At 40.6% G+C, this 24,595-nt stretch overlaps 1 protein-coding gene and 1 long non-coding RNA gene across 2 annotated transcripts in view; one reads left to right on the top strand and one right to left on the bottom strand.

Moving 5' to 3' along the window:
* LOC140629714 (BCL-6 corepressor-like) overlaps positions 1–24,595 on the top strand; it is a 72,027-nt gene that overhangs the window by 33,176 nt on the left and 14,256 nt on the right. The window contains exons 3-8 of the mRNA XM_072819293.1: positions 930–1,116; positions 10,777–11,025; positions 11,493–11,735; positions 13,841–14,139; positions 14,535–14,789; positions 15,889–16,055. Of these exons, the coding sequence (XP_072675394.1) occupies positions 930–1,116; positions 10,777–11,025; positions 11,493–11,735; positions 13,841–14,139; positions 14,535–14,789; positions 15,889–16,055 (1,400 nt within the window). The remainder of the gene's footprint in view (positions 1–929; positions 1,117–10,776; positions 11,026–11,492; positions 11,736–13,840; positions 14,140–14,534; positions 14,790–15,888; positions 16,056–24,595) is intronic.
* On the bottom strand, positions 901–8,346 carry LOC140629715 (uncharacterized). Its single transcript, XR_012027521.1, has 3 exons — positions 8,251–8,346; positions 7,827–7,951; positions 901–1,037 (listed from the first exon to the last, which is right to left on the bottom strand). It is a non-coding gene; the product is annotated as an uncharacterized lncRNA (long non-coding RNA).

Raw genomic sequence — 24,595 nt, 5'->3', positions numbered from 1 at the left:
TCCCCAAATGAATGAGACTATATAATGTTTGTCCTTATTCAATTGACTTACTTCGTTCAGCATACAGTTCTATCCACATCGAAGCAAATGATGGGTATTTGTCTTTTCTAATGGCTGAGTAATATTCTATTTTGTTCTTATATGTATTTTTATTTAACTTATCCTCAAAACCAGATGTCTGATAGACAGGGCCAACAAGCACAAGAGAAAATGTTCCACATCACTGGCCATCAGGGAAATACAAATCAAAACCACCTCACACCAGTGAGATACCACCTCACACCAGTGAGAATGGGGAAAATTAACAAGACAGGAAACAACAAATGTTGGAGAGGATGTGGAGAAAGAGAAACCCTCTTGCACTGTTGGTGGGAATGTGAACTGGGGCAGCCACTCTGGAAAACTGTGTGGAGGTTCCTCAAAGAGTGAAAAATAGATCTGCCCTGCGACCTAGCAATTGCACTGCTGGGGATTTACCCCAAAGATACAGATGCAGTGAAACACCAGGATACCTGCACCCCAATGTGTATAGCAGCAATGTCTACAATAGCCCAACTGTGGAAGGAGCCTTGGTGTCCATCGAAAGATGAATGGACTGTATGTTGGCAATTTGAACACCAATAAAAATAAATTTATTATTAAAAAAAAGAAAGATGAATGGAGAAACAAGATGTGAGAGAGAGATATATATATAGGCAAATTGAACTCCAATAAAAAGAAATTTAAAAAAAGAAACAAAAACAAATGTCTGTTTACAGTAGTGTATGTAGATATGCAAAAAAAAATATATATAGCATGTTTGGTTATACCTGAGACATTATGAAAAAATTAGCAAAACTTTATTTCATTAATTGCAAGTTTTTCTTAGTAAAGTGACTTAGTTTTAAGAAAAGTACTTTTATTTAAATATACCTCCATTGTCTTTCTAGCGTGCAATGATGCGCTTCTCAGAGTTGGAGATGAAAGAGAAGAGAGGTAACCTCCCAATGACCAAAGACTCTGAAGTGTGTACATTTAGCTCTGCTGACTGGGGAAGGCTGAAAAGAAATAAGGACAAAAAGCCAATGTTATTAACATCGGAGGAGGCCATCACTGGCCAGAATAACAGTGAGACATGTAAGTAAACTCAACCAGCTTTTGTGTTGTGCTACAACTATGAGAATGAATTGACTCAATTTCGAGCTGAGAAAAGTTAAGATGATTACATTCTATAATTTTAGGTTAAGAGCTTTATTACAGCTTATTGTCCAGTTAGTAGCTGCTAGGCTATTCTTCCCAGCCATGAATCAAGGCCTCTTGTTCTTTTAAATGTTGTGGCATCTAGTAATAAAACACCTAGGAAAAAAAATCCTAGGACATATTTTTAATTAATTAATTAATTAATTCTCTTTTTTTGAATTTAAATTCTGGGTAGTTAACATACACTACAATATTGGTTTCTGGAGTGGAATTTAATGACTCATCATTTATATTTAACACCCAGTGCTCATCACAACAGGTTCTAAATCCCTCTCACCTATCTGTTCCACACCCACTGACCTCCCTTCCAGCAACCCTCACTGTGTCCTCCACCATTAAGGGTCTTTTATGGTTTGTTTCCCTTTCTCATTTTTTATTTCCCTTAACTATGTTCTTATTTTTTTTCTTAAATTTCACATATGAATGAAACCATATGATGATTGTCTTTTTCTTATTGACTTATTTTGCTTAGCATAATACCCTTTAGTTCCATCCATGTCATTGCAAACAGTAAGATTTCACTCTTTCTGATAGATGAGTAATACTACATTGTATATATGCCATATCTTCCTTATACATTCATCAAAGGACAGATGCATTCTTTATCCCTAGTTTGGTTAATGTCAACATTGGTGCTATAAACATTGGAGGGCAGGTGCCCCTTTGAATCAGCATTTTTGTATCCTCTGAATGAGGATACAACCTACCTCTAGTAGGGTAACTGCTAGGTCATAGGGTAGCTCTTTTTATAACTTCTAGAGGAATCTCCATACTGATTTCCGGAGTGGCTGCACCAGCTTTCATTCCCACTAACAGTGTGAAAGGGTTCCCTTCTGTCCCCATTCTGCGAACATCTGTTATTTCCTAAATTGTTGATTTTAGGGATTCTGACATGTGTGATGAAGTAGTACCTCACTGTGGTTTTGATCTGTATTTCTGTGATGATGAGTGATGTTGAGAATCTTTTCATGTGTCTGTTATCCATTTGGATGTATTCTATGAAAAAAATGTGTCTATTCATGTCTTCTGCCCATTTCTTAATGGATTATTTGGGTTTTGGGTGTTGAAATTGAATAAGTTCGGTATGCTTTTCCATTTCTTTCTGTCTATTCAATTTTTTCATAAGTGTTTCAATTCTTCAGAGTACAGATCTTTAGTTAGGTTTATTCCTACGTGTCTTATTGTTTTTGGTGCTGTGGCAAAATGGGATCCGTTGATTTCTTTTTCTGCTTTTTTATTGATGAATATAAATTCAGCAGATTTCTGCACATCGATTTTACAGTCTGCAGGATTTCTATATCAGTTATAGGAATTTTGTAGTGGAGTCTTTTGGGTTTTCTACATACAATATTATGTTGTCTGCAAATAGTGAAAGTTTGGCTTCTTCCTTGCTAGTTTGGATGCTTTTATAAATTCTTTCTGTTATCTGATTACTGAGCCTTGTTAAATAGTAAGACTGAGAGTGTTCTTGCCCCTCAGGAAAAGCAGTCAGGTTTTCTCCACTGAGGAGGAGGTTAGCTGTGGATCTTTTATAACATGGCCCTAATGATGTTTATGTATGTTACATCTCTAATACTTTGGTGAAGGCTTTAAGAACAGATGCCATATTTTTGTCAAATACTTTACTGCATCTAATGAGAGGATCCTATGGCTTGTATCTTTTCTTGTATTAATGCAATGTATCACTTGGATTTATTTGCAGATGTTGAACCAACCTTACAGACCAGGAATGATTTTCACTTGCCTGTGATGAATAAGTCTGTGTTCTTTTTTTTAGGTTGTATTTATTTATTCATGACACACATAAAGAGAGAGAGGCAAAAACATAGAGGGAGATGTAGGCTCCTTATGGTGATCCTGATACAGAACTCGACCCTAGGACCCTGGGATCATGACCCAAGCCAAACGCAGACACTCAATGACTGAGCCACCCCAGCCGTCCCAATAAGTCAGTTTTTAAAAGGTTTTATCTTTATATATATTTGCAAGATTAGAAGACAAACAGAGAAGGACAAACAAACACTGTGCTGAGTGTGGATCATAAAAAGGGGCTTGATCCCACAACCTTGAGGTCATAAACTGAGCCAAAATCAAGACTTGGACTCTTAGGATCTGAGTCATGCATAATTCTTTTAATGTACTGTTGAATTTGATTTGCTAGTGGGATCTTTGTCTTAATTTAGATTATACTGGCCTTGTAAAGGAGTTGGGAAGTGTTTGTTTCATATTTTTTAGAAAAGTTTGAGAAGAATAGGTATGAAGGCTTCCTTAAATGTCTGGGAGAGTTCCTCTGGGGAGCTATCAGCCTAGGACTTCTATTTTTGGGGAATGATTTGATTACTGATTCAATTTTTTTCTGGTTGAGGTGTAATCAAATTTTCTATTTCTTCCTGCTTTAGGTCTTGTAGTTTGTATGTTTCTTGGAATTTGTCCACTTCTTCCAGAATGCTCAGGTTATTGGTATATGATTTTTCATAAGACTGTCTTATAATTAATTATATTTCCGTGGCATTGGTTGAGATCTCTCCTCTTTCATTCATGATTTTATTTAGGTTCTTTCTCTTTTCTTTTTGTTAAGTCTGTCTAAGAGTCTAGCAATCTTGTTAATTTGATTTAACGAAGAGCCCCCCCCCTTTTTTTTAATCTATTCTGCTGTTTGTTTGTTTTATATCATTCATTTCTGCCTCCTCTTGTTTCTCTTTTCCTGCTGGATGTAGCGTCTCCTTGCAGTTCTTGTCCCAACTAACTTAGTGTCAGGGTAGGTTGTGTCTTGAAGACTTCTGCTTCTTGATGAAGGCCTGCCTTGCTAGAGACTTCCCACTTAGGACCACTTTTGCTGCATGCCAAAGGTCTTGGACTTCCCAGTTTTCCTTTTCCTTTGCTTGCATGTATTTGGGCTTAAATTCTTTGATTTCCTGCTTGACCCATCCATTCTTTAGTAGGACATTCCCTAACTTCCATGTCACTCTGGTCCTTCCCAATGCTTTCTTGCCATTGATGTCAAGTTTCATAGCATTGTGGCCTGAAAATATGCATGGTAGTATCTCAGTCTTTTAGTACCAGTGGAGCCCTGATATGAGACCCAGATTCTTCCATGTGCTTTGGAAAAGAATGGATATTCTGCTGTTTAGGAGGAAATGTTCTGAATATATGCATTAGGTCCATCTGGTCTAGGGTGTCCTTCCAAGCTCTTTTTCCTTCTTGATCTTCTACTGAGAGCAACTTTCCATTGCTGTCATGGGGTTTTCTCTCCCCTCCTATTATTATCGTATGATTATTAATGAGTCTTTAAGGTTGTGATGTATTGAGTTCCATACATGTGGCTTTTTCCATGTCAGAGGCCTAGATATGGTCCATTGTTAAGATCTTCTTTTTTTTTTGAGAGAGAGAGAATTTTAAATTTTTATTTATTTTTATTTTTTTAAGTAATGTCTACATCCAGTGTGGGGCTTGAACTCCTCACCCCAAGATCAAGAGTTGCATGCCTCACAACTCAGCCAAACAGGTGCTCCCCCCAAAAAAATTTTATTTGAAAAATGATAAGGTAAACTTTCTAGAGGATGCATAATCAACTTAAAAACGAAAGAAAGGGGGCCAGACATCATTGTTAAAACCTTCTTGTTTGGCAGACCCCTTTAGTAGGACATAGCATCCTGCTGCATCTCTTCTAACATTTTTTGGTCAAAACTCTAATTTGTTCAAAAGAAGTATGGCTATTCTAGCTCTCTCTGGATATTCCTTAGCCTGGCAAAGCTTCTCCACCCTCTCTCTGTCAATGAGAAGGTGGATTTGGGTTAAAAAGGAGTCTGTTGTAGGCCAGATATCGGTAAGTCTTGTTGTTTTCTTTTTTTGTTTGCTTTTTGTTTGTTTTGTTTTTTATCAATTCTGCTGTCCTAAGTCTGTCAACTGAAGCATTTAGTCCTTTAATATTCACAGTAGTGATGGAGAGAGATGCATTTAGTGCCACTGTATAACCTGTCAAGTCGTTGTTCCTGTAGATTGTCTGTGTTTCTTTCTAGTTTTTGTTACATTTGGTCTCTAGTTCAACTCAGAGGGTGCCCTTTATTAGTTGTAGCATGGCTGGTTCAGTGATGCTAAACCCCTTTTGTTTTTGTTGGTCATGGAAACTCTTCATCCCTCCTTGAATTCTGAATGACAGCCTTGCTGGCTCAGGGAAGCTTGGCTGCATATATTTCCCATCTAGCATACCAGTCTATCATGCCAGTCCTTTCCTGGCCTGCCAGATCTCTGTGGACAGCCCTGCTGCCAACCTTATGTGTTATCTGTGTCGGTTCCAGACCTCTTCTCCCCAACTGCTTTCAGAGTTTTCCCTTTCTCTTTGTCATTTGCAAGTTTCCCTCTGATAGGTCATGGGGTTGACCTCTTTCTGCTGAATTTGAAGGTATTTCTCTACGTAGGCCTTTTGGACTCAAATGCCCATGTCCTTTCATATGTTAGGGAAATGCTCAGCTGTAACTGGTTCCAGTAAATCTTCCTCACCCTTTCCCTGCGCTGTGCTCTCTTCTTTTTCCTGAGTCTAGTACAATGTGGATATAGTTTTATGGAATATCCAAGTTCCCTCAGTGTACTTTGTGATCTAGGAGTTTTCTTGTCCTGTTCCTCCTCAACCTCATTCCGCCCCCCCGCCCCCAATTAATTTCTCAACTAGGTCACTGATGGACAATTTTGATTCTTTCTTTGTTTTTATGGTCTCCACATGGCACTGCCTCTTGGTTCCACAAGTTTTATTTCAGCCCAACTAGATTTGAGGGGGTTTTGTCTCTAGAGTGAGGGGGGTTTCTAGTGTCTTCACTGCTTTTTTGAAAGCTCTGGTAGTATGTTTCAGTTGTTTCAAATGCTAGTTCTTTCATCTGACTTATTTCCATATGGGATCCATCCTTGGCTGTGGGGAAGACATCTTCTTCTTCCATTAGGGGTAAATTTCTCCATCAGGTCATTTTTGTCCAGAAAAGGAGAGAAAGGAAAAAGACCTTTAATAGCAAAACAAATATAACAGTAGTAGTACCCGCAGCGGCAGCAGCCACAACATGAAAAACCTCAAAAAGAGATCCTGGGTGTGTTTTGGCCTGCTTATTCCAGAAAGAAGATCACAAACTAAGAAGAAAAAGCAAGAGCACTTCGAAAAGAACCTTAAATGTAATAGCTATATAGATGTGTATCTGGAAAGTATAAAAATGAAAAGAGAAAGAGAAACCCCACCCTGCAAAAAGGAAAACCATGAAAAAAGCAAGACATGTTTAAGTATAAAGTACAGCTGAAAATTTACAAAAGGTATTTGAAGATGAAGAAAACAATGAATAGAAAACAGCTGAAGATCACAAGTATGTGGAATGCTTGGTCCCTGTCTCCCTGAGGGTGAGAGCAGAAGCTTGGCAGTTTCCTACACTGGAGAGACATGCTGGTGCGAGCCTGTGAGCAGGAGCAGGCATCAGTTGGTGCTGGGCTTGCAAGGAAGGGGCCTGTGGCACAGTTGGGCTGCTCTGGTGGCCTTGCCTCAGGGGAAGGGCTTCTGGCTCAAGGGCCTGGGGAGGCAGGGCTTGGTTGTAAGTGGCTGCGGCCTGCCCTAGATTGCGCTGTGTTTCCATGACCTGCATGGCTTCTGCATGGGTGGCTGGGATGTTTCTGGTGGGGGGCCTCCCTGTGCAGGCCCCTTCTGACAGGTCGTAGCCCCTGAATCCCCAGTGAGCCCTCATGCAGGAGCATCAATCACCGTGGTATCCCCAGTTTCCATCAGAAATCGGCGTACCTTCTGCGCATGCGCGCATGCCTCTGTGTGTGTGTGTGTGTGTGTGTGTGTGTGTGTGTATGTTCACGGACGTTCTTGCCCGCAGTTTCCGCCGTCGCGGGCAGGCGGCTAGGTTCCTGAAGTGCAAGTCTGATGCACCCAGTGGGCAGACCCCCACCCACACCCGCACCCTCACCCCCAGGTGCTGTTCCTCCCTCCAGTCTTCTGCCTTTGGCTGCACGCCTCCCAGGAAGGCACTTACAGGACGGCGCAGCCCTTGCCACCTTCAGGCAACACAGAGCCCAGGGCTCACCTCACTGTTTGTTGTGAGATGCCCTCCAGGCTGCCCCTAGGGCATGAGGAGAGGGCAGCCCCCAGACAGCACCCCTTCTCCTGACCCTGCCCAGGAACCTCAGGCTAACTGCGCTGTCACACTGTTGATAGCGCTCCAAGTTGCCATCTGACCACCTAGGGGTCAGGTCGGGGCATACCCATCCTGGCCCACGTCCACATGGTTGCACTCCCTGTGCTGCCTAGGATCCATGGCGGTGGCCACCTCACACTGACTCCCCACCTGCTGCCAGATCCCTGCCTGGGTCTCTGGCGATTCAGGTCTGGGCATCATCTCCCTTCCCAAATGGGGTGGCCCTTCTCCCAGTACATGTGCCCGGCCCTGCTGCTGGGACCTCGCCCTCAGTGATTTGTCTTGGGGGTTCACAATGATCTGACGGCCAGCAGATTCTGTGTGTTGGAGCCAACACGCTTTGTGTCCCCAGACATATTCCCCTTGATAACAACTCCAGAAAAATTGTTTTCCCAGTTGTAATGACCTTGAACTTACTAATAATTTATTACAGAAGTCCACTTTTCCTGAAGGCCATCTTCAAAAAGTGAGGAAGCCTGAAAGTACCATGGTCTTGATTTTCTTTTTCTCTGTATTGTGCAGGGACCGCCATTAAATATTTCCTTTTTAAATCGAAAAATGAGTTAAGATTCTCTTCAAACCTGGGAGATTTGTTAATAGGAACAATATTGATAAGGACCTAGTCAGTTAGATCCCCCCCTTTTTTTTAAATTCAGCATATTCTTGTCTGCCACCTATTTGCATGCAGAAGTCTAGCATCTGTTTGTTCACAATGTGCGAGCTGTATAGATGGAAGGAACTGGAAGAAACTTGAGACAAAATCAATGGAACATTGGCATGCCTCTTCTGTGGAGGTTCTTAATGTTAACAAGATTAATATTTGCTCTGGTATTGTAGTTACCTGCAGGACAGGTACTTTGGTAACTCTGAAACTTATCAATACTCTACCATTAAGCCCTAAGTAGGCATGATGGAACAGACATTACTTTGCTGCCATAGCGACATGTAAATATTGCTCTGGTGATGCTTTTGTGAGGTAGTGGTATGGAACTATGATGAATTATGGGATGCGTATGCTGTGAGAGAGCCAGTGTTAAGCTATGAACACAGCCACTGTCATATATGCCTAGCTGGCATGTCCAATGGTACATGACTTCCTGCTTCTGAAGGGGTGAAAAGTAGGAACAAGGATGGCACAGTCTGATGCTTTGGAGTCATGCATCTTTCTTTCTCTTGTATCAACAAGGGTAATCCTTTGGGTAGTAGTTAAATTTACCTTATTTGACAAAGTCTAAGTTGAGATGTACTGTAGTTACTGTAGTGTGCCATGGAGCCCCTGTGCCCTGGAGGTGATAGCCCATCTGTCTTAGGCAGTTTGGGGTGGTGTTTATCATGACAATGATGAAGGTGGTGATGATGATATTTAATGTCTTGGGATGACTTCAGTTATTGAATAAGGATCCTTGCCACGAAAGGTGATACTGAAAACTTCTCAATTATCATTCATTTTTTCTTATAATGGCTCAGGGGGCAGTTTGGGGGAAGGTGTGGGTGGATCTATCTTGGTAAAAGAATGTCTTGCAAAAAAATGGAAAGAATGCAGCTACACCTGTTTATGGGAGAGTGATTTCAGTGTATCCCAAGTCTTCAATGGAAGGTTCCTGATTATACACCAGGATGAGGAACTACAGTTATCATATTGAGGGGTCCCTGGATACAAGACAGGAGAGGACTATCTGGGATATCAAGGACAGGAATGTCATTCCTAGCTGAACACCCATGGCAAGTGCCTGTATGTCATGCTTCCTGTCTTGGTGGGTGAAGGGGTGCCCTCCATACCCAGGCTGATTTACTAGGTCAGAGTAGGAGATACTGACTATTATGGCAAAAAACGCAGGCATGTTACATATAAACTAATTTCTTCTGCGAGGATGATGGAGTGATGGTGAAAACTTCATGGGAAAACCATTTGGAGAAAGGTGCCTCTTTAGGAATAGTCAAGACTCTCAGAGATCAGGTGGCCACAACTAGACCTGGAGTTAAAATGTTAAATGTGAGGCACCTGGATGGCTCAGTTGGTAAAGCATCCGCCTTAAGCTCAAGTTGTGATCCAAGGGTCCTGGGATTGAGAGGGGTCTACATCGGGCTTAGCAGGGAGCCTTCTCTCTCTCTCTCTCTCTCTCCTTTTATTGGTATTTTTTATTGGAGTTCGATTTGCCCACATATAGTAATAACACCCAGTGCTCATCCCATCAAGTGCCCCCCTCAGTGCCGTCACCCAGTCACCCTGCTTCTCCTTCTCCTGTTCCTCCTGCTCCCCATGCTCATGCTCCCTCTCTGTCAGATAAATAAAATCTTTTTTACAAAATGTAAGATGTGGAGGTGGAATTTGAAATACTAGGTGTTGAGAGATTCTTAACATGACCCTAAGGTATGTAGCAAGGGGGATAGAGTGATGTTCTGTGTTGCTTAAATAGTCATTCTGTTTTGCATTTGAAAGGCATTATGATATCAGCTAATTCTGACTTCAGCCACTTAGTTTCTGCCAGATGTGAAAGGAGACATGGACAATGAAGGGAATAGAACGTTGTTTTTTAGAGTGCCCTGAGATAGTTACATGTAAAGGAAGGGATAAGAATAAATTAGTGTTCTTATGGATATTCATAATGTCATTGAACTCTACTAGAGTCTAAAGGCCTTCCTCTGGGACAGAAAATGGGATGATCCCTTGAGTAACGTGAGAAAACAGGAGAGAGAAAGATTTGCAGTAATCAGATTGAGTTATGTTAAAGTTGCCTTTGAATTTCTACACATGCTAAGAAATATTTCCTTTGCCTTTGCTAATAAGCTCTTCTTCCCAGTACTCTTAGACTACTAGATATCCTTCCTTCCTCTCTTGCCAGTTTCAGCAGCAGCTTAGTCTCTAGGTCCAGAGCTCTGCAGCCATTCAAGAGAGACCATTGCTTCTGTCCATGAAGGACCTTACTTTCTTCTGGCACTATTTATCTGTCCAGTTTACTCATTATCTGTCCTCTCAACCCAAGTGAATATTGATATTTTCGTTTGGAGATATGGCATGTCAGAGTTATGTCTTTATTACATTGGCTTTCCATTTACTGAAAGAGATAGCATTCCTGCCCCATAATGTCTCTTCTCATCTCCTTTCTTGGTTCTCTCATGCCTCCAACTATAAAAATGACAAAGTCACAAGTGTATGTGGTATATGAGGTATGGTATATGCAGTTCCAGTCTTGCTTTCTGCTTTAATTGCTACTTGTCTTTACCTGGGTTTCCTCTGGGGATCTGTTTCTGGGGATTTTATACTTCCAATGTGAATCTGTAGTCTATTGGCAGCAGATTATTTTGGGTATGGGAGTTCTGTTTTCTCATGACATTTGGGCCTTCATTGTCTTTTCTCCAAATCCAGGTGAAGATAGTGCTGTAAAGAAAGACAGTGTGTTTAAGGCCCCCAAAGACAAAAATCTTCCAGTGAAGAAGTACTTCATGAACAGGTGGCCCATGAACAAGTCACCTGCTATGAATATATTAAATGACCCTACCCTCCAGCTGGACAGAAAACGTAAACTATCAGGTAACAGCACTGACACCGAAATCACTGTTGAAGAAACTCCAGAGGAACCTCTGCAGAAAGCCAAACAAGGATGGACTTCCAAAGGTAAGCTTTGGCTTTTGCTGTGTGTTCAGTGGCCTGTGGGTGTAGCTGAAGTGGATCATCATGAGTCTTGCTGTTGTCCCTTCATATGGGCTGGGCACCCAGAGGAAGTCCTGCTGCAAAGTAGTGGACATCCTCATTTCCATCCTGGAGAACCACTCATACCTCTCCCCAAGCCAGATGTAGGAGGTCAAGGCAGAACATAGTCAAAGATGAATAGGTCCTCTCCCAAGACTTGGTGACATATATTAAGTGGAGGTGGTGACCACAGCCATCCACTCTACCACATTCATCAGTGATGTGGTAGGGGTCAGTTTGCCCTCTTCCAAAGAAGAAGGCTTTTTGATTAATTTGTGGTTATTTCTCCATTATATGAGTGATCTGAGGGTAAATGACAATTCTTCTTAGCAACCTAAAAGACCTACATGGTAATGACCTGACCAGACTGAGTGTGTGTTGTGAATTATCAGGGCTCCAGCCTAAGAAACAACAGCAGCTGCTGCACTTTAGAAAACGGTGGGAGCAACAGGTGTCAGCAGAAGAGAGCAAACCAGGCCAGAAAGGTGGGAAAGAAAAGGCTCAAGAGGTTCAACCTGATGTCACTGCCCAGGAGAATAGCTGCTCCAAAGAGAAACCTCGCAGGGAAGGGGCAGAGGCCAAAACTAACAGAAACTTATCAGAAGAGTCCTTCAAATCCAGTGACCATCAACAAGGTATGCACAGTGCCTAACAGCTAGAGGATTGATCACCTACTGTGTTTGAAAGAGTACCCATGATCACTTAACTAAAGTTGACTAAGATGTAACAGGCAGAGAGTTTTCTCCTAACACTCCTCCAAGTCCACATTTTCTTCCACGATGTACAGTGCAGAGCACAGTTGACAGGGAAGAAGCTTCTCTTTCTCCAAAGCTGCCCACCCATCTGTTAGGTAGGAAAGGAAGTCTGAGTGACTCTGGGTGCTTGCCAGCACTCTCATTCCAGCCTCAGAGTGAGTCTCATTGCTAGGTCTGAGCATGCAGATTGGCAATCCTTGTGAAAGTCCTGCTCCCAAGCCCAGTGAGTTTGGGTAGGAAAGCAGCAAGGGTTACCATTTACTTCCTTGTCCCTGCCATATGAAGAAAGTTTTAAGTGGGAATTTTCTAGGTTAAGTGGGAATTCAAATTGTTGTTTGAATGTGGGATAGCCAAAACACTTAGGCTTTGAAATATAATTAGTATATCTTTAAAAACTTGAAGCTTATTTTTTTCCTTTCCCCTTTATTCCTTTTCACTATTTTTTATATTCCCCAAATGAATGAGACTGTATAATGTTTGTCCTCCGATTGACTTATTTCACTCAGCAGAATACCCTCCAGTTCCATCCACATTGAAGCAAATGGTGGGTATTTGTCATTTCTAATGGCTGAGTAATATTCCATTGTATACATAAATCACATCTTCTTTATCCATTCATCTTTCCATGGACACCAAGGCTCCTTCCACAGTTTGGCTCTTGTGGACATTGCTGCTAGAAACATCGGGGTGCAGGTGTCCTGGCGTTTCATTCCATCTGAATCATTGGGGTAAATCCCCAACAGTGCAATTGCTGGGTCGTAGGGCAGGTATATTTTTAACTCTTTGAGGAACCTCCACACAATTTTCCAGAGTGGCTGCACCAGGTCACATTCCCACCAACAGTGCAAGAGGGTTCCCCTTTCTCCACATCCTCTCCAACATTTGTTGTTTCCTGCCTTGTTAATCTTCCCCTTTCTCACTGGTGTGAGGTAGTATCTCATTGTGGTTTGATTTGTATTTCTCTGATGGCAAGTGATGCAGAGCAATTTCTCATGTGCGTGTTGCCCATATCTGTGTCTTCCTCTGTGAGATTTCTGTTCATGTCTTTTGCCCATTTCATGATTGGATTGTTTGTTTCTTTGGTGTTGAGTTTAAGAAGTTCTTTATAGATCTTGGAAACTAGCCCTTTATCTGATATGTCATTTGCAAATACCTTCTCCCATTCTGTAGGTTGTCTTTTAGTTTGGTTGACTGTATCCTTTGCTGTGCAAAAGCTTCTTATCTTGATGAAGTCCCAATAGTTCATTTTTGCTTTTGTTTCTCTTGCCTTCATGGTTGTATCTTGCAAGAAGTTGCCGTGGCCAAGTTCAAAAAGGGTGTTGCCTGTGTTCTTCTCTAGGATTTTGATGGAATCTTGTCTCACATTTAGATCTTTCATCCATTTTGAGTTTATCTTTGTGTATGGTGCAAGAGAGTGGTCTAGTTTCATTCTTCTGCATGTGGAAGTCCAATTTTCCCAGCACCATTTATCTGGGTGGCTCAGCAGTTTAGTGCCTTCCTTCAACCCAGTGTGTGATCCTGGAGTCCCAGGATCAAGTCCCCCATTGGGCTCCCTGCATGCAGCCTGCTTCTCCCTCTGCCTGTGTCTCTGCCCTTCTCTGTGTATGTGTGTCTCTTGTGAATAAATAAATAAAATCTTTTTAAAAATGGAAAATAAAAACTTGAAGCTGGGCAGCCCTGGTGGCGCAGTGGTTTAGCGCCGCCTGCAGCCCAGGGTGTGGTCCTGGAGACCCGGGTTCGAGTCCCACATCGGGCTTGTTGCATGGAGCCTGCTTCTCCCTCTGCCTGTGTCTCTGTGTCTCTCTCTCTCTCTCTCTCTCTCTGTGCCTCTATGAATAAATAAATAAAATCTTTAAAAAAAAAAAAAAACTTGAAGCTGCTCTAGTGACCAGTCCCAGTGATGGGTTTTTATTTCTTTACTGGCTGCAGTTGTACTTCATTCTTCTCATACTCTCTTTCTTCTGCATACCACCCCCCATTTTTAGGCTTTCCTATATTCTCTACTGCTCTGCCTGTGAAGAGTCTTTTATCCACCAGTATATGCACTCTACCGGCATCAAGTCTGCGTTCCAAACTACAGAAAATTAAAGAAAGTCAGAAGACACATGTGCTCTGCACAGATGAAAAGGATCGCCAAGCTGCCTCTGTACTGCAGAAATACACCAAGAACACTGAAAAACCATCTGGGAAGAGATTATGTAAAACCAAGCATTTAATCTCTCATGAATCCAGGCAGGACTTGGTAGTGCCAGCAGACAACTCTGTGGGCTATGGTGATGACAAGGTATTTCCTCACACTTGTTGGCTACTACCTAGACAGTCCCCTTCAAATCAGGCTTGTACAGGCTCATCACACATTCCCTCCTTGCTAGTCCATTTGCTGACTGCTTTTCAAGAATAATACTTTTCCTTTTCCCGGCCTCCTCCCCCAAAAGTTACTTTCCTGTCCTAGGAGGCATGTCTCCTCTTTGTAGGGTAAGTGTCAAACTGGTAAAAATGAAACCTCTTCTCAGAACTCCTCTCTAAAAGCCTCCAAAATCACAACCCCTCATCCCTGCTGCCTCCCCCAAATGAAAGGGAAAGCTACATTCTTCCATGATGATTTCTGACATAGGTAGGAGGGGAAAAGGCAGATGTGAAAGATAGCCTTCAAAGTGTGTGCTACTTGCTTTTTAATAGGTGACCATTGGAAGAGTCAAAAAGCAGGAGAGGCCTCGTTCCAAGTATTATGTGCCACCAGGCAACTGGGATGAGAAGCCCATTTGTAGTTTGAAACAAATACTGCCAGCTTCCCAGTCCTCACAGTTGCTACACTCAAGGTCCTCTCCAGAGACTACCCAGTCACAGCCTATTCTGCCAGAAATGCGGAGACCTATGGTCAATAAGAATGCTGGTGAGACACTCTTGCAGCGGGCTGCCCAGCTTGGCTATGAGGTTGGTATCCTTGTTGGTGTCTAGATTCAGAAGATACTGATACTCCTCCCTGAGGCTGTATATGAGGTATACTGGCTGGGGCTGCACAAGGAGGGGCAAGGAACTCAGCACAGCCCCTTCTCCATCAGGAGCCCAGCTGGGAGTTCCAGCAGGATATTTGCATTAGCACCCCTTTGTGCTCCTTTGCCTTGGTAGTTTATTCATTAGTGTGAAAAGAAAGGCTTCTGAGATGTTTAGCCCATGTTCAGGTTTGTGGGCTAGGTTGTCATCTTCCAGTCTTGCTCACATATTTCTGATATAAACCCTCACATGACACAGGCTTGATGACTGTGGGAATTTTATTTTATTTAAAATTTATAAAGATTTTATTTATTTAATCATGAGACACACACAAACAGAGAGAGGCAGAGACACAGGCATAGTGAGAGGTAGGTTCCCTTCAGGGAACGCGATGCAGGACTCCCATCACAGGACCCCAGGACCACACCCTGAGCCAAAGGCAGACACTCAACCACTGGGCCACTCAAGTGTCCCAACTGTGGGAATTTAATGATCCCTTTTGGATTCTGATTAGCAAGGGAGAGAGAAGTTATTGACTTTGTCATGGATTGTTTGTGCAGGGGTATACATATGGGAGAGCAGGTTAGGTGCTGAGGCAGATGCTGCCGGAGTGGGCAAATCCTCTTCTCTGTTTTCTGTTTTGGAGATTTCTGAATTGTCTGGAGAGAAGTCTCTGGAAGGGTTTTGTAGTTAACTCAGTTACTTGAATATGAGATCCAGGGACAGCAGTTGGTTTCCCAGGAGCTGAGAGGAGCACTACTACAAAGCCAGGGTAGATACTACATGTGGTATTGAGTACTTCTGATATGCCAACTGTTCTCTTATTACTAACTGTTTGTCAGGAAATAGATATGCTTGTAGCAAACTTGTGGTTATGCTCCCTCAGTAACATGTATACACCACCTACCCAAGCGGCAGGAGGTTGTTAGGCCTGAGGGTCATTGTCTTTGAAAGTAGGTAGTGCCAAGCTACAGAGAAGTCATTATGAGGTTCATTCTGCATTAACTTCTGGCAGCATTCCCCTTTCTCTTCTACACAGGAATTGGTGTTGTACTGCCTGGAAAACAACATTTGTGATGTGAATCATCAAGACAATGCTGGCTACTGTGCTCTGCATGAAGCTTGTGCAGGAGGATGGCTCCACATTGCTCAGCACCTTCTTAAATATGGTGCTGATGTCAACTGTAGTGCCCAGGATGGAACCAGGTTAGTGGACCTTGAGTGTCTTGTTGGGGCATAGGCAGTCATTCTCAGGTATGTGAAAGATACTCAAACCAAAGATGAGTGAAAACATTGATGGCAAGGTCCTGTAAAACTGCAAAATTCTGGAAACATACTTAAAACTTTCTAAGTTTATGGTACAAGAAAAAACTTTACCGAGTCAAAAGCACCACAAATAGTACTTCCCTAGACAGCACTGTACTGGCAAAATCTGGCCCATAGAACATAACTACCTTGGAACCATTCTGTAGTCTATTGCAACTTCCAAGAACGCTTCAGTAGTTAATCTTGTTCAATTTCCACTCTTAGCACAGTAACAGATATCTGTCCTCCAGGAGTAATGCAGCTCTGTATCAGGCAGCTGTGTATGTGTTTTTGGAGCTTTATCAGTCAACTTCTAAGCACTATGGTGGGTACAGAAATATCTTATTACACAGATACTGGAAATCTGTGCTCATTGCTGCTTCTCTTCATGGAGGTACAAAGAGAGAGGAGGGTAGCCATTGCTATAGGCCCCTCTTCCTCTAACTAAAGTGCTTTGTAATAGATGTAAAGAGCCCCTGTTAACTTTGTCTTTTACTCTTTTGCAAATTAAGCATTTAACAACTAGGACATTCAAAAGCAACCCCTTATGCAAGTGTATTTAGAATGTAACTGTAGACCCCAAGGAAAAGCCATGGGCCAGAATAGACCTGAAAGGACTTCATTTAAAAAAAAAAAAGAAAAGAAAGGACTTCATTTTACTGCATGTTCCTCCCTGGCAATGAAGATACTACAATTAAAACAACAAACAGCAACAAAAAGACTGCAGCAAGGTAGTAGATTATATGATTTACTTCTGTACTTTTCAACAGCAACAAAATCATAAGACATATAAATGAACAAGTTTATATACAAAAGTATCACACATTCAAAGGAAAAACTCAGTAGAATTTGTCCTTGAGAAAGAATTCTGAAAGTGCCTCGATGGGTCAATCTGTTAAGCATCTACCTCCAGTTCAGGTTGTGATCCCAGAGTCTTGGAATCCAGCACTGAATGGGACTCCATGCTCAGCGGGGAGCCTGCTTTTCCCTCTGCCTCTGTGCCTCCACTTGTGCTCTCTCTCTTTCTCTCAGATAAATAAAGTCTTAAAAAAATAAAAAAAAAAACAATTATGTCTAGTAGACAAAAGTGGTAAAATAACTTAGCAATGCTCCAGAAACTAAAAGAACATATAGACAAAGAAAACAATGTATAAAAAGTGAAAATATCATTAAAGATGTAGGCCAGATAAAAAGGAACAATTCTACAACTAAAAAGTATGATAACTGAAATGAGAGCTGACCAAATGATTCAAAGGCTGGCTTCAGCAGGCAGAAAAATCACCAAAGTTGAAAATAGGACAATTGAATTACCAAATTGGAAGAACTCAAAGGAAATAGACAAAGAGGTAAAAGAACTAAGTATACTTGTTGAATACAGTCAATTGGATTAACATATGCTGCACAGGAGTTCCAGAGAGAAAAGAGAACAGAGAAAGGAGGCAGAGAAATTGTTGGTGAAACTTTTCCAAATTTGTTGGCACACATGCATATAAAGTAAGAAGTTCGGTGATCTCCAAACAGGATAAATTCAGAGACTCACATTACAATGAAATAGTTAAAAGCCAAACAGGGGAGGGTAGCAACAGAGAAGTGACCCTGCTCACGCACTTCTTTTCCTTAAGGTTATCAGTCTATTTCTCAGCAGAAGGTTTACCTTGGAAAGGGTACAAAGTAGATATACTCAGAGGGCTAAAAGAAAAAGTGTAAACCAGGTATCCTATATCTATGAAAATGAACCTTTAATAATTAGGACAAATAGAAAAAAGCTCCGGGGCTTTGTTAGTTGTAGAAGCGTACTATAAGAAATGCTAAACAGAGATCCTTCAAATTCAAATAAACCACAATAGATGGTAAGTCAAAGTCCTATAAAGAAATAAAAATGTGTGAAAGGTATATACATAGAAAATTTAAATCTAGTTTTATTTTAAGTTTGGTTAGTAACTCTTTTGTTTTTGTTCTTTAAATGATTGAACAAACTAACTTACAGAAAATGCAATATTACTCCCTGTTTTGGAAAACATTTTGTATCAAGATAGAAGCCTATCACATCAATAACTGAAACAGGGATCCCTGGGTGGCGCAGCGGTTTAGCGCCTGCCTTTGGCCCAGGGCATGATCCTGGAGACCCGGGATCGAATCCCACGTCGGGCTCCCGGTGCATGGAGCCTGCTTCTCCCTCTGCCTGTGTCTCTGCCTCTCTCTCTCTCTGTGTGTGTGACTATCATAAATTAAAAAAAAAATTTTTTAAATAACTGAAACAGTTGTGGACTGAGCAGAGGGATTTTGGTTGATTGTGTTAATGACGTTAAGCTAGCGTAAATTCAGTTTAGGTGCTATAGCATAAGTGTGTTAAACGGAATCCCAAGGAGCAACAAAAGTCACTTACTACAAGCAAAAAATGAAATGAGAGGAGAATTAAAAGGGGTTAAAAGAATGGATGAAATACAGTCCATCCAGCTGTACGCATAAGACATTCACTTTTCTTCAAAACACATAGATCATATCAGATGATGGAATGGCACATTTCATACAAATACTACCCAAAAAGATAGAGAAGTACATATAGTCTTAGGCAAAATACAGCCTTAAACCAAAAAAAAAAATGACAAGGGACAAAATACTTTATATATTAATAAGAGTTTTAAGATAGCAAGAAGATAAACACAAATTATTGTGTAATAACACACAATAAAGATATACGAACCAAAACTAATGAAATTACAAGTAGAAATACAAAGTCATGCAGAAATGCTTAAGGATTCCAATGCATTCCTTTTAATGCAACCACAGCATGGCAAAACACAAGACTGCAATGACACAATATACCGAAAGCATCATGATACTATACCCAGTAACACTGGCATATACCTATTTCAAAGTGCACAGAGGACATTCTCCACATTATACCACATATCAGGCCACGAATAAAATCTCACTAAACATAAAAACATACAATTCATATAAAGCACTTCTCTGACTGCAGTGAGAGGAAGTTAGAGATCAGTAACAGGAACAAAACAGAAAAATTAGAAAATTTGTGGAAATTAAACAATATAGACAAAAGAACCACTGGATGAAAAAAATAAGAAGGAAAATTGGAAAATAATTAGATATAATTATTAATAATAATTATAAGATATAATTATTAATAATAACCATAAGATACCTAGGAATAAACCTAACGAAAGAGGTAAAGGATCTATACCCTAAAAACTACAGAACACTTCTGAAACAAATTGAGGAAGACACAAAGAGATGGAAAAATATTCCATGCTCATGGATTGGAAGAATTAATGTTGTGAAAATGTCCATGCTACCCAGGGCAATGTACACGTTTAATGCACTCCCTATCAAAATACCATGGACTTTCTTCAGAGCGTTAGAACAAATTATTTGAAGATTTGTGTGGAATCAGAAAAGACCCCAAATAAGCCAGGAGAATATTAAAAAAGAAAACCATAGCTGGGGCATCACAATGCCAGATTTCAGGTTGTACTACAAAGCTGTGGTCATCAAGACAGTGTGGTACTAGCAAAAAAACAGACACATAGATCAATGGAAAAGAATAGAGAATCCAGAAGTGGACCCTGAACTTTATGGTCAACTATATTCAACAAAGCAGGAAAGACTATCCACTGGGAAAAAAGACAGTCTCTTCAATCAATGGTGCTGGGAAAATTGGACTTCCACATGCAGAATGTAACTAGACCATTCTCTTAACACCATACACAAAGATAAACTCAAAATGGTTGAAAGATCTAAATGTGAGACAAGATTCCATCAAAATCCAGGAGAACACAGGCAACACCCTTTTTGAACTTGGCCACAGTAACTTCTTGCAAGATACATCCATGAAGGCAAAAGAAACAAAAGCAAAAATGAACTATTGGGACTTCATCAAGATAAGAAAGAAGCCTCTGCACACCAAAAGAAACAGTCAACAAAACTGAAAGACAACCTACAAAATGGGACAAGATATTTGCAAATGACGTATCAGATAAAGGGCTAGTCTCCAAAATCTATAAAGAACTTCCTAAACTCAATAGCAAAGTAACAAACAATCCAATCATGAAATGGACAAAAGACATGAAGAGAGATCTCACAGAGGAAGACATAGACATGGCCAAAAAGTACAAGAGAAAATGTTCCGCATCACGGGCCAAGAGGGAAATACAAATCAAAACCACAATGAGATACCACCTCACACCAGTGAGAATGGGGAATATTAACAAGGCAGGAAACAACAAATGTTGGAGAGGATGTGGAGAAAAAGGAACCTTCTTGCACTGTTAGTGGGAATGTGAACTGGGGCAGCCACTCTGGAAAACTGTGTGGAGGTTCCTCAAAGAGTTAAAAATAGACCTGCCCTACGATCCAGCAATTGCACTGCTGGGGATTTACCCCAAAGATGCAGATGCAATGAAACGCTGGGACACCTGCACCCCGATGTTTATAGCAGCAATGTCCACAATAGCCACAGACTGTGGAAGGAGCCTCGGTGTCCATCGAAAGATGAATGGATAAAGAAGATGTGGTTTATGTATACAATGGAATATTACTCAGCCATTAGAAACGACAAATACCCACCATTTGCTTCAAAGTAGATGGAACTGGAGGGTATTCTGCTGAGTGAAATAAGTCAGTCAGAGAAGGACAAACATTATATGGTCTCATTTATTTGGAGAATAAGAATTGGAGAATATAAAAAATAATGAAAGGGAATAAATGGGAAAGGAAAAAATGAGTGGGGAATATCAGAAAGGGAGACAGAACATGAGAGACTCCTAACTCTGGGAAATGAACTAGGGATGGTGGAAGGGGAGGTAGGCCGGGGGTGGGGGTGACTGGGTGATGGGCCCTGAAGGGGGCACTTGATGGGATGAGCACTGGGTGTTATTTTATATGTTGGCTAATTGAACACCAATAAAAAATAAATTTATTTAAAAAACATACAAAAGCAACAAAACTGAATAGTTCTTTGAAGGACTAACACAATTGACAAACCTTTAACTACATTGACTAAGATACAGACAAGTCTCAAATTAATGAAATATGAATTGACATCATTAAGACAGAACATGAGAGACTCCTAACTCTGGAAAGAAACTAGGGGTGGTGGAAGGGGAGGTGGGCGGTGGTGGGGGTGACAGGGTGATGGGCACTGAGGGGGGCACTTGATTGAATAAGCACTGGGTGTTATGCTATATGTTGGCAAATTGAACACCAATAAAAATTAAATTTATAAAAAAATAATAAAGTGAAAAAATTCATGTCATGAATTCATGAATATGAATGAAATATGAATTGACAATGGAATCATTACTACCTATTTTACAAAATAGAGGACTCAACTAATATCAATAATAAAGTGGCATGACAAACTGACACAAATCTAGTGATTACAAGATACTATGAAAATTATATACATGGTGTTTTTAAAAACAAAATTCTTGCTGATATGAGGTCTTTTGATTTTGTTTTAAAAGATTTTATTTATTCATGAGAGACAGAGAGAGAGAGGCAGAGACACAGGCAGAGGGAGAAGCAGGCTCCATGCAGTGAGCCCGATAATGGGATATGGGATTTGATCCTGGGACTCCAGTATCAAGCAACCCAGGTGTCACAAGGCCTTTTGATTTTTAAATGTGTTGACCACCATTACTTACCTCTTAGTATTTACTCTCACTGTTCCAATAAGTTTGGCAGTTCTATTTCCATTATTGTTTATATCAAGCTATTTTTTTTCCTATTTTCCCTTGTACGTACTTCTTAGACACATTGGTTGTTTAAAAATTTGTTTTCAATTTCCAGGTACTTGTGAATTTTACATTTTTCCTTCCAGTCTTGGCTTTCATTTTCATCCCATTATTGGGGAAGGTACATAATGTGATTTCATTTTACCTAAAGCTTTTTCTAATAACATGTGTTATGCTGCCTACTGGTGGAGATGACAATGTGTAAATATGGTGTCTATACATACAGGTAAATATGAGAGAAACTACAGGTAAGGAGTTTTTATACCTGTGATTTGTGAATAATGGCAACATAACTTGATTTTTGCAAAATTTCTGTTCAGTTATTATACCAACAGCAGCCCCCATTTTGGTTGAAGAGTAACACATTTATTTATTGTTGGTAAATGTTTTCTAATTGGAGTATAGTTGACATAGTTGTTACATCAGTTTCAGTTGTACAGTATAGATTTAAGTGGACAAATCTAAACTTTGTGCTATACTCCTTCAAGAATGGCTGCCACCTGTCCCCATTGAGATTACGATATCAAGGACTGTGCCTCTTATTATTTTCTAATTTTTTATAAGTTTATTTTTTATTGGTGTTCAATTTGCCAACATTCTTTTTCTTTTTTTTAAAGATTTTATTTATTTATTCATGACAGAGACATAGAGAGGCAGAGAAGCAGGCTCCCTGTGGGGAGCCTGTTGTGGGACTCGATCACAGCAGTGTGGGATCACACTCTCAGTTGAACTGCTCAACTACTGAACCACCTAGGCATCCCTGTGCCATTTATTCTTGAGACTTACTCATTCCATAATTGGAAGCCTGTTATCTTCTACTCCCATCATCCATTTTGCCTATCCTCCCACTCTCCTCTGGCAACTATGAGTTTGTTCCCAGTGCTAATGGATCCAATTCTGCTTTTTGTTTTTTTATTCGTTTTGTTTTTGTTAATTTCTTCGTTTTAGTTTAGTTCTGCATATAATATTTATCATAAGGTTTCCATATGGTAGCTCTCTTTTTCTTCTATTGGGACCGCACCAGTTTGCATTCCCATCAACGTGCAACAGGGTGTCCCTTTCTCCACATCCTCACCAGGGACATCTGTAGTCTCCTGTTTTATTAATTTGAGGCACTCTGACAGGTGTGAGCTGGTATCTCATTGTGGTTTCAATTTGCATTTCCCTGATTAGTAATGTTGAGCATCTTTTCATGTGTCTGTTGGTTATCTGAAGATCTTCTTTCAGAAAACATCTATTCAGGTTCCCTATCCATTTTAACTGGATAATTTGGGGGCTTTTTGGGCTAATTATATAAATTTTAGGTATTTTTGGATATTAACTGCTTTTAGACACATCATTTGCAGATATCTTCTCTATTCAAGTAGATTGCTTCTTTGCTTTGTGTTTCCTTTACTTGCATAAGCTTATTTTTAGGATACTTAGCTTATTAGCATAGTTCATTCTGCTTTTATTTCCCTTGCCTCTGGAGACTTGTATAGGTCGATGTTGCTATGGCCATCATCCAGAGTTTCTGCCTGCATTCTCTTCTAGGATTCTGATGGAATCCTGTCTCTCGTTTAGGTCTTTCTCCCGTTTTGAGTTTATTGTTCTGTATACTTCAGGAAATTGCTCCTGTGTCTGCATGTGGCTGTCCAATTTTCTTAGCACTGTTTATTGAAGACTTTCTTTTTTCCATTGGATATTCTTTCCCACTTTGCAGAGGATGAGTTGACCATAGGATTGGGGGTCCATTTCTGGGTTCTCAGTTCTGTTCTACTGATTTCATGTGTCTGTTGTACCCGCAACATATGGATGTGTGTGTGTGTATGATTAAAATGTTTTTCTTCATTTATTTAAGAGAGAGCATGTGTTCCAGTGCAAGGAGGAGCTCAGGAGGAGAAACAGACTCCCTGCTGAGTAACGAGGTGGATGTGAAGCTGGATCCCAGGAACCTAAGACCATGACCCAAGCTGAGGGCAAATGTTAAACCGACTGAGCCACCCAGGCGCCCCAGTAACATACTGTTTTGCTCATGGAATGAATTTGGAAGTTTCCCTTCCATTTCTGTATTTTGGAATAGTTTGGGAAAAATGGGTATTAGCTTTTCTTTAAGTGTTTGATAGAATTTAACCAAGGAGCCATCGGTCCCTGGCTTTGTTAGTTTTTTTATTACTGACCATTTCTTTGCTGATTATTGGCCTGTTCTAGTTTTCTGGTTTTCTGTTTCTTCTTGTTTCAATTTTGGTGGTTTGTACGGTTCTAGGAATTTATCCATTTCTTCTAGATTGTTGAATTTGTTGCCATGTAGTTTTCATAATGGTCTTCATAGTTTTTTGGGGGGCGGATTTCAGTGGTGTTGGTTGATTTCTCCTCTCTCATTTGTGATCCTGCTTATATGGATCCTTTCTCTATTATTCTTTTAAGCCTGGCTAGAGACTTTTCAGATTTATTGATTTTTTTCCCAAAGAATACTGTCCTGGTATTGTTGATCTGTTCTGTGTTCTTTGGTTTCTTAGGTCCGCTCTCATCTTTATTATTTCTATCCTTCTGCTGGCTTTAGGTTTTGCTTGTTGGTTTTCTTTTTCCTAGCCCCTCTGGATTGAAGGTTAAGTTGCTAATTTGGGATTTTTCTTGCTTCATGAGGAAGGCCTGTATTGCTCTTTACTTGCCTCTTAGGACCACCTTTGCTTCATCCCAAAGGTT

The sequence above is a fragment of the Canis lupus genome (assembly GCF_048164855.1).
Source record: "Canis lupus baileyi chromosome Y unlocalized genomic scaffold, mCanLup2.hap1 SUPER_Y_unloc_5, whole genome shotgun sequence".
Classification (NCBI taxonomy): Eukaryota; Metazoa; Chordata; class Mammalia; order Carnivora; family Canidae; genus Canis; species Canis lupus.
This window is presented reverse-complemented; position numbering and strand designations above follow the sequence as displayed.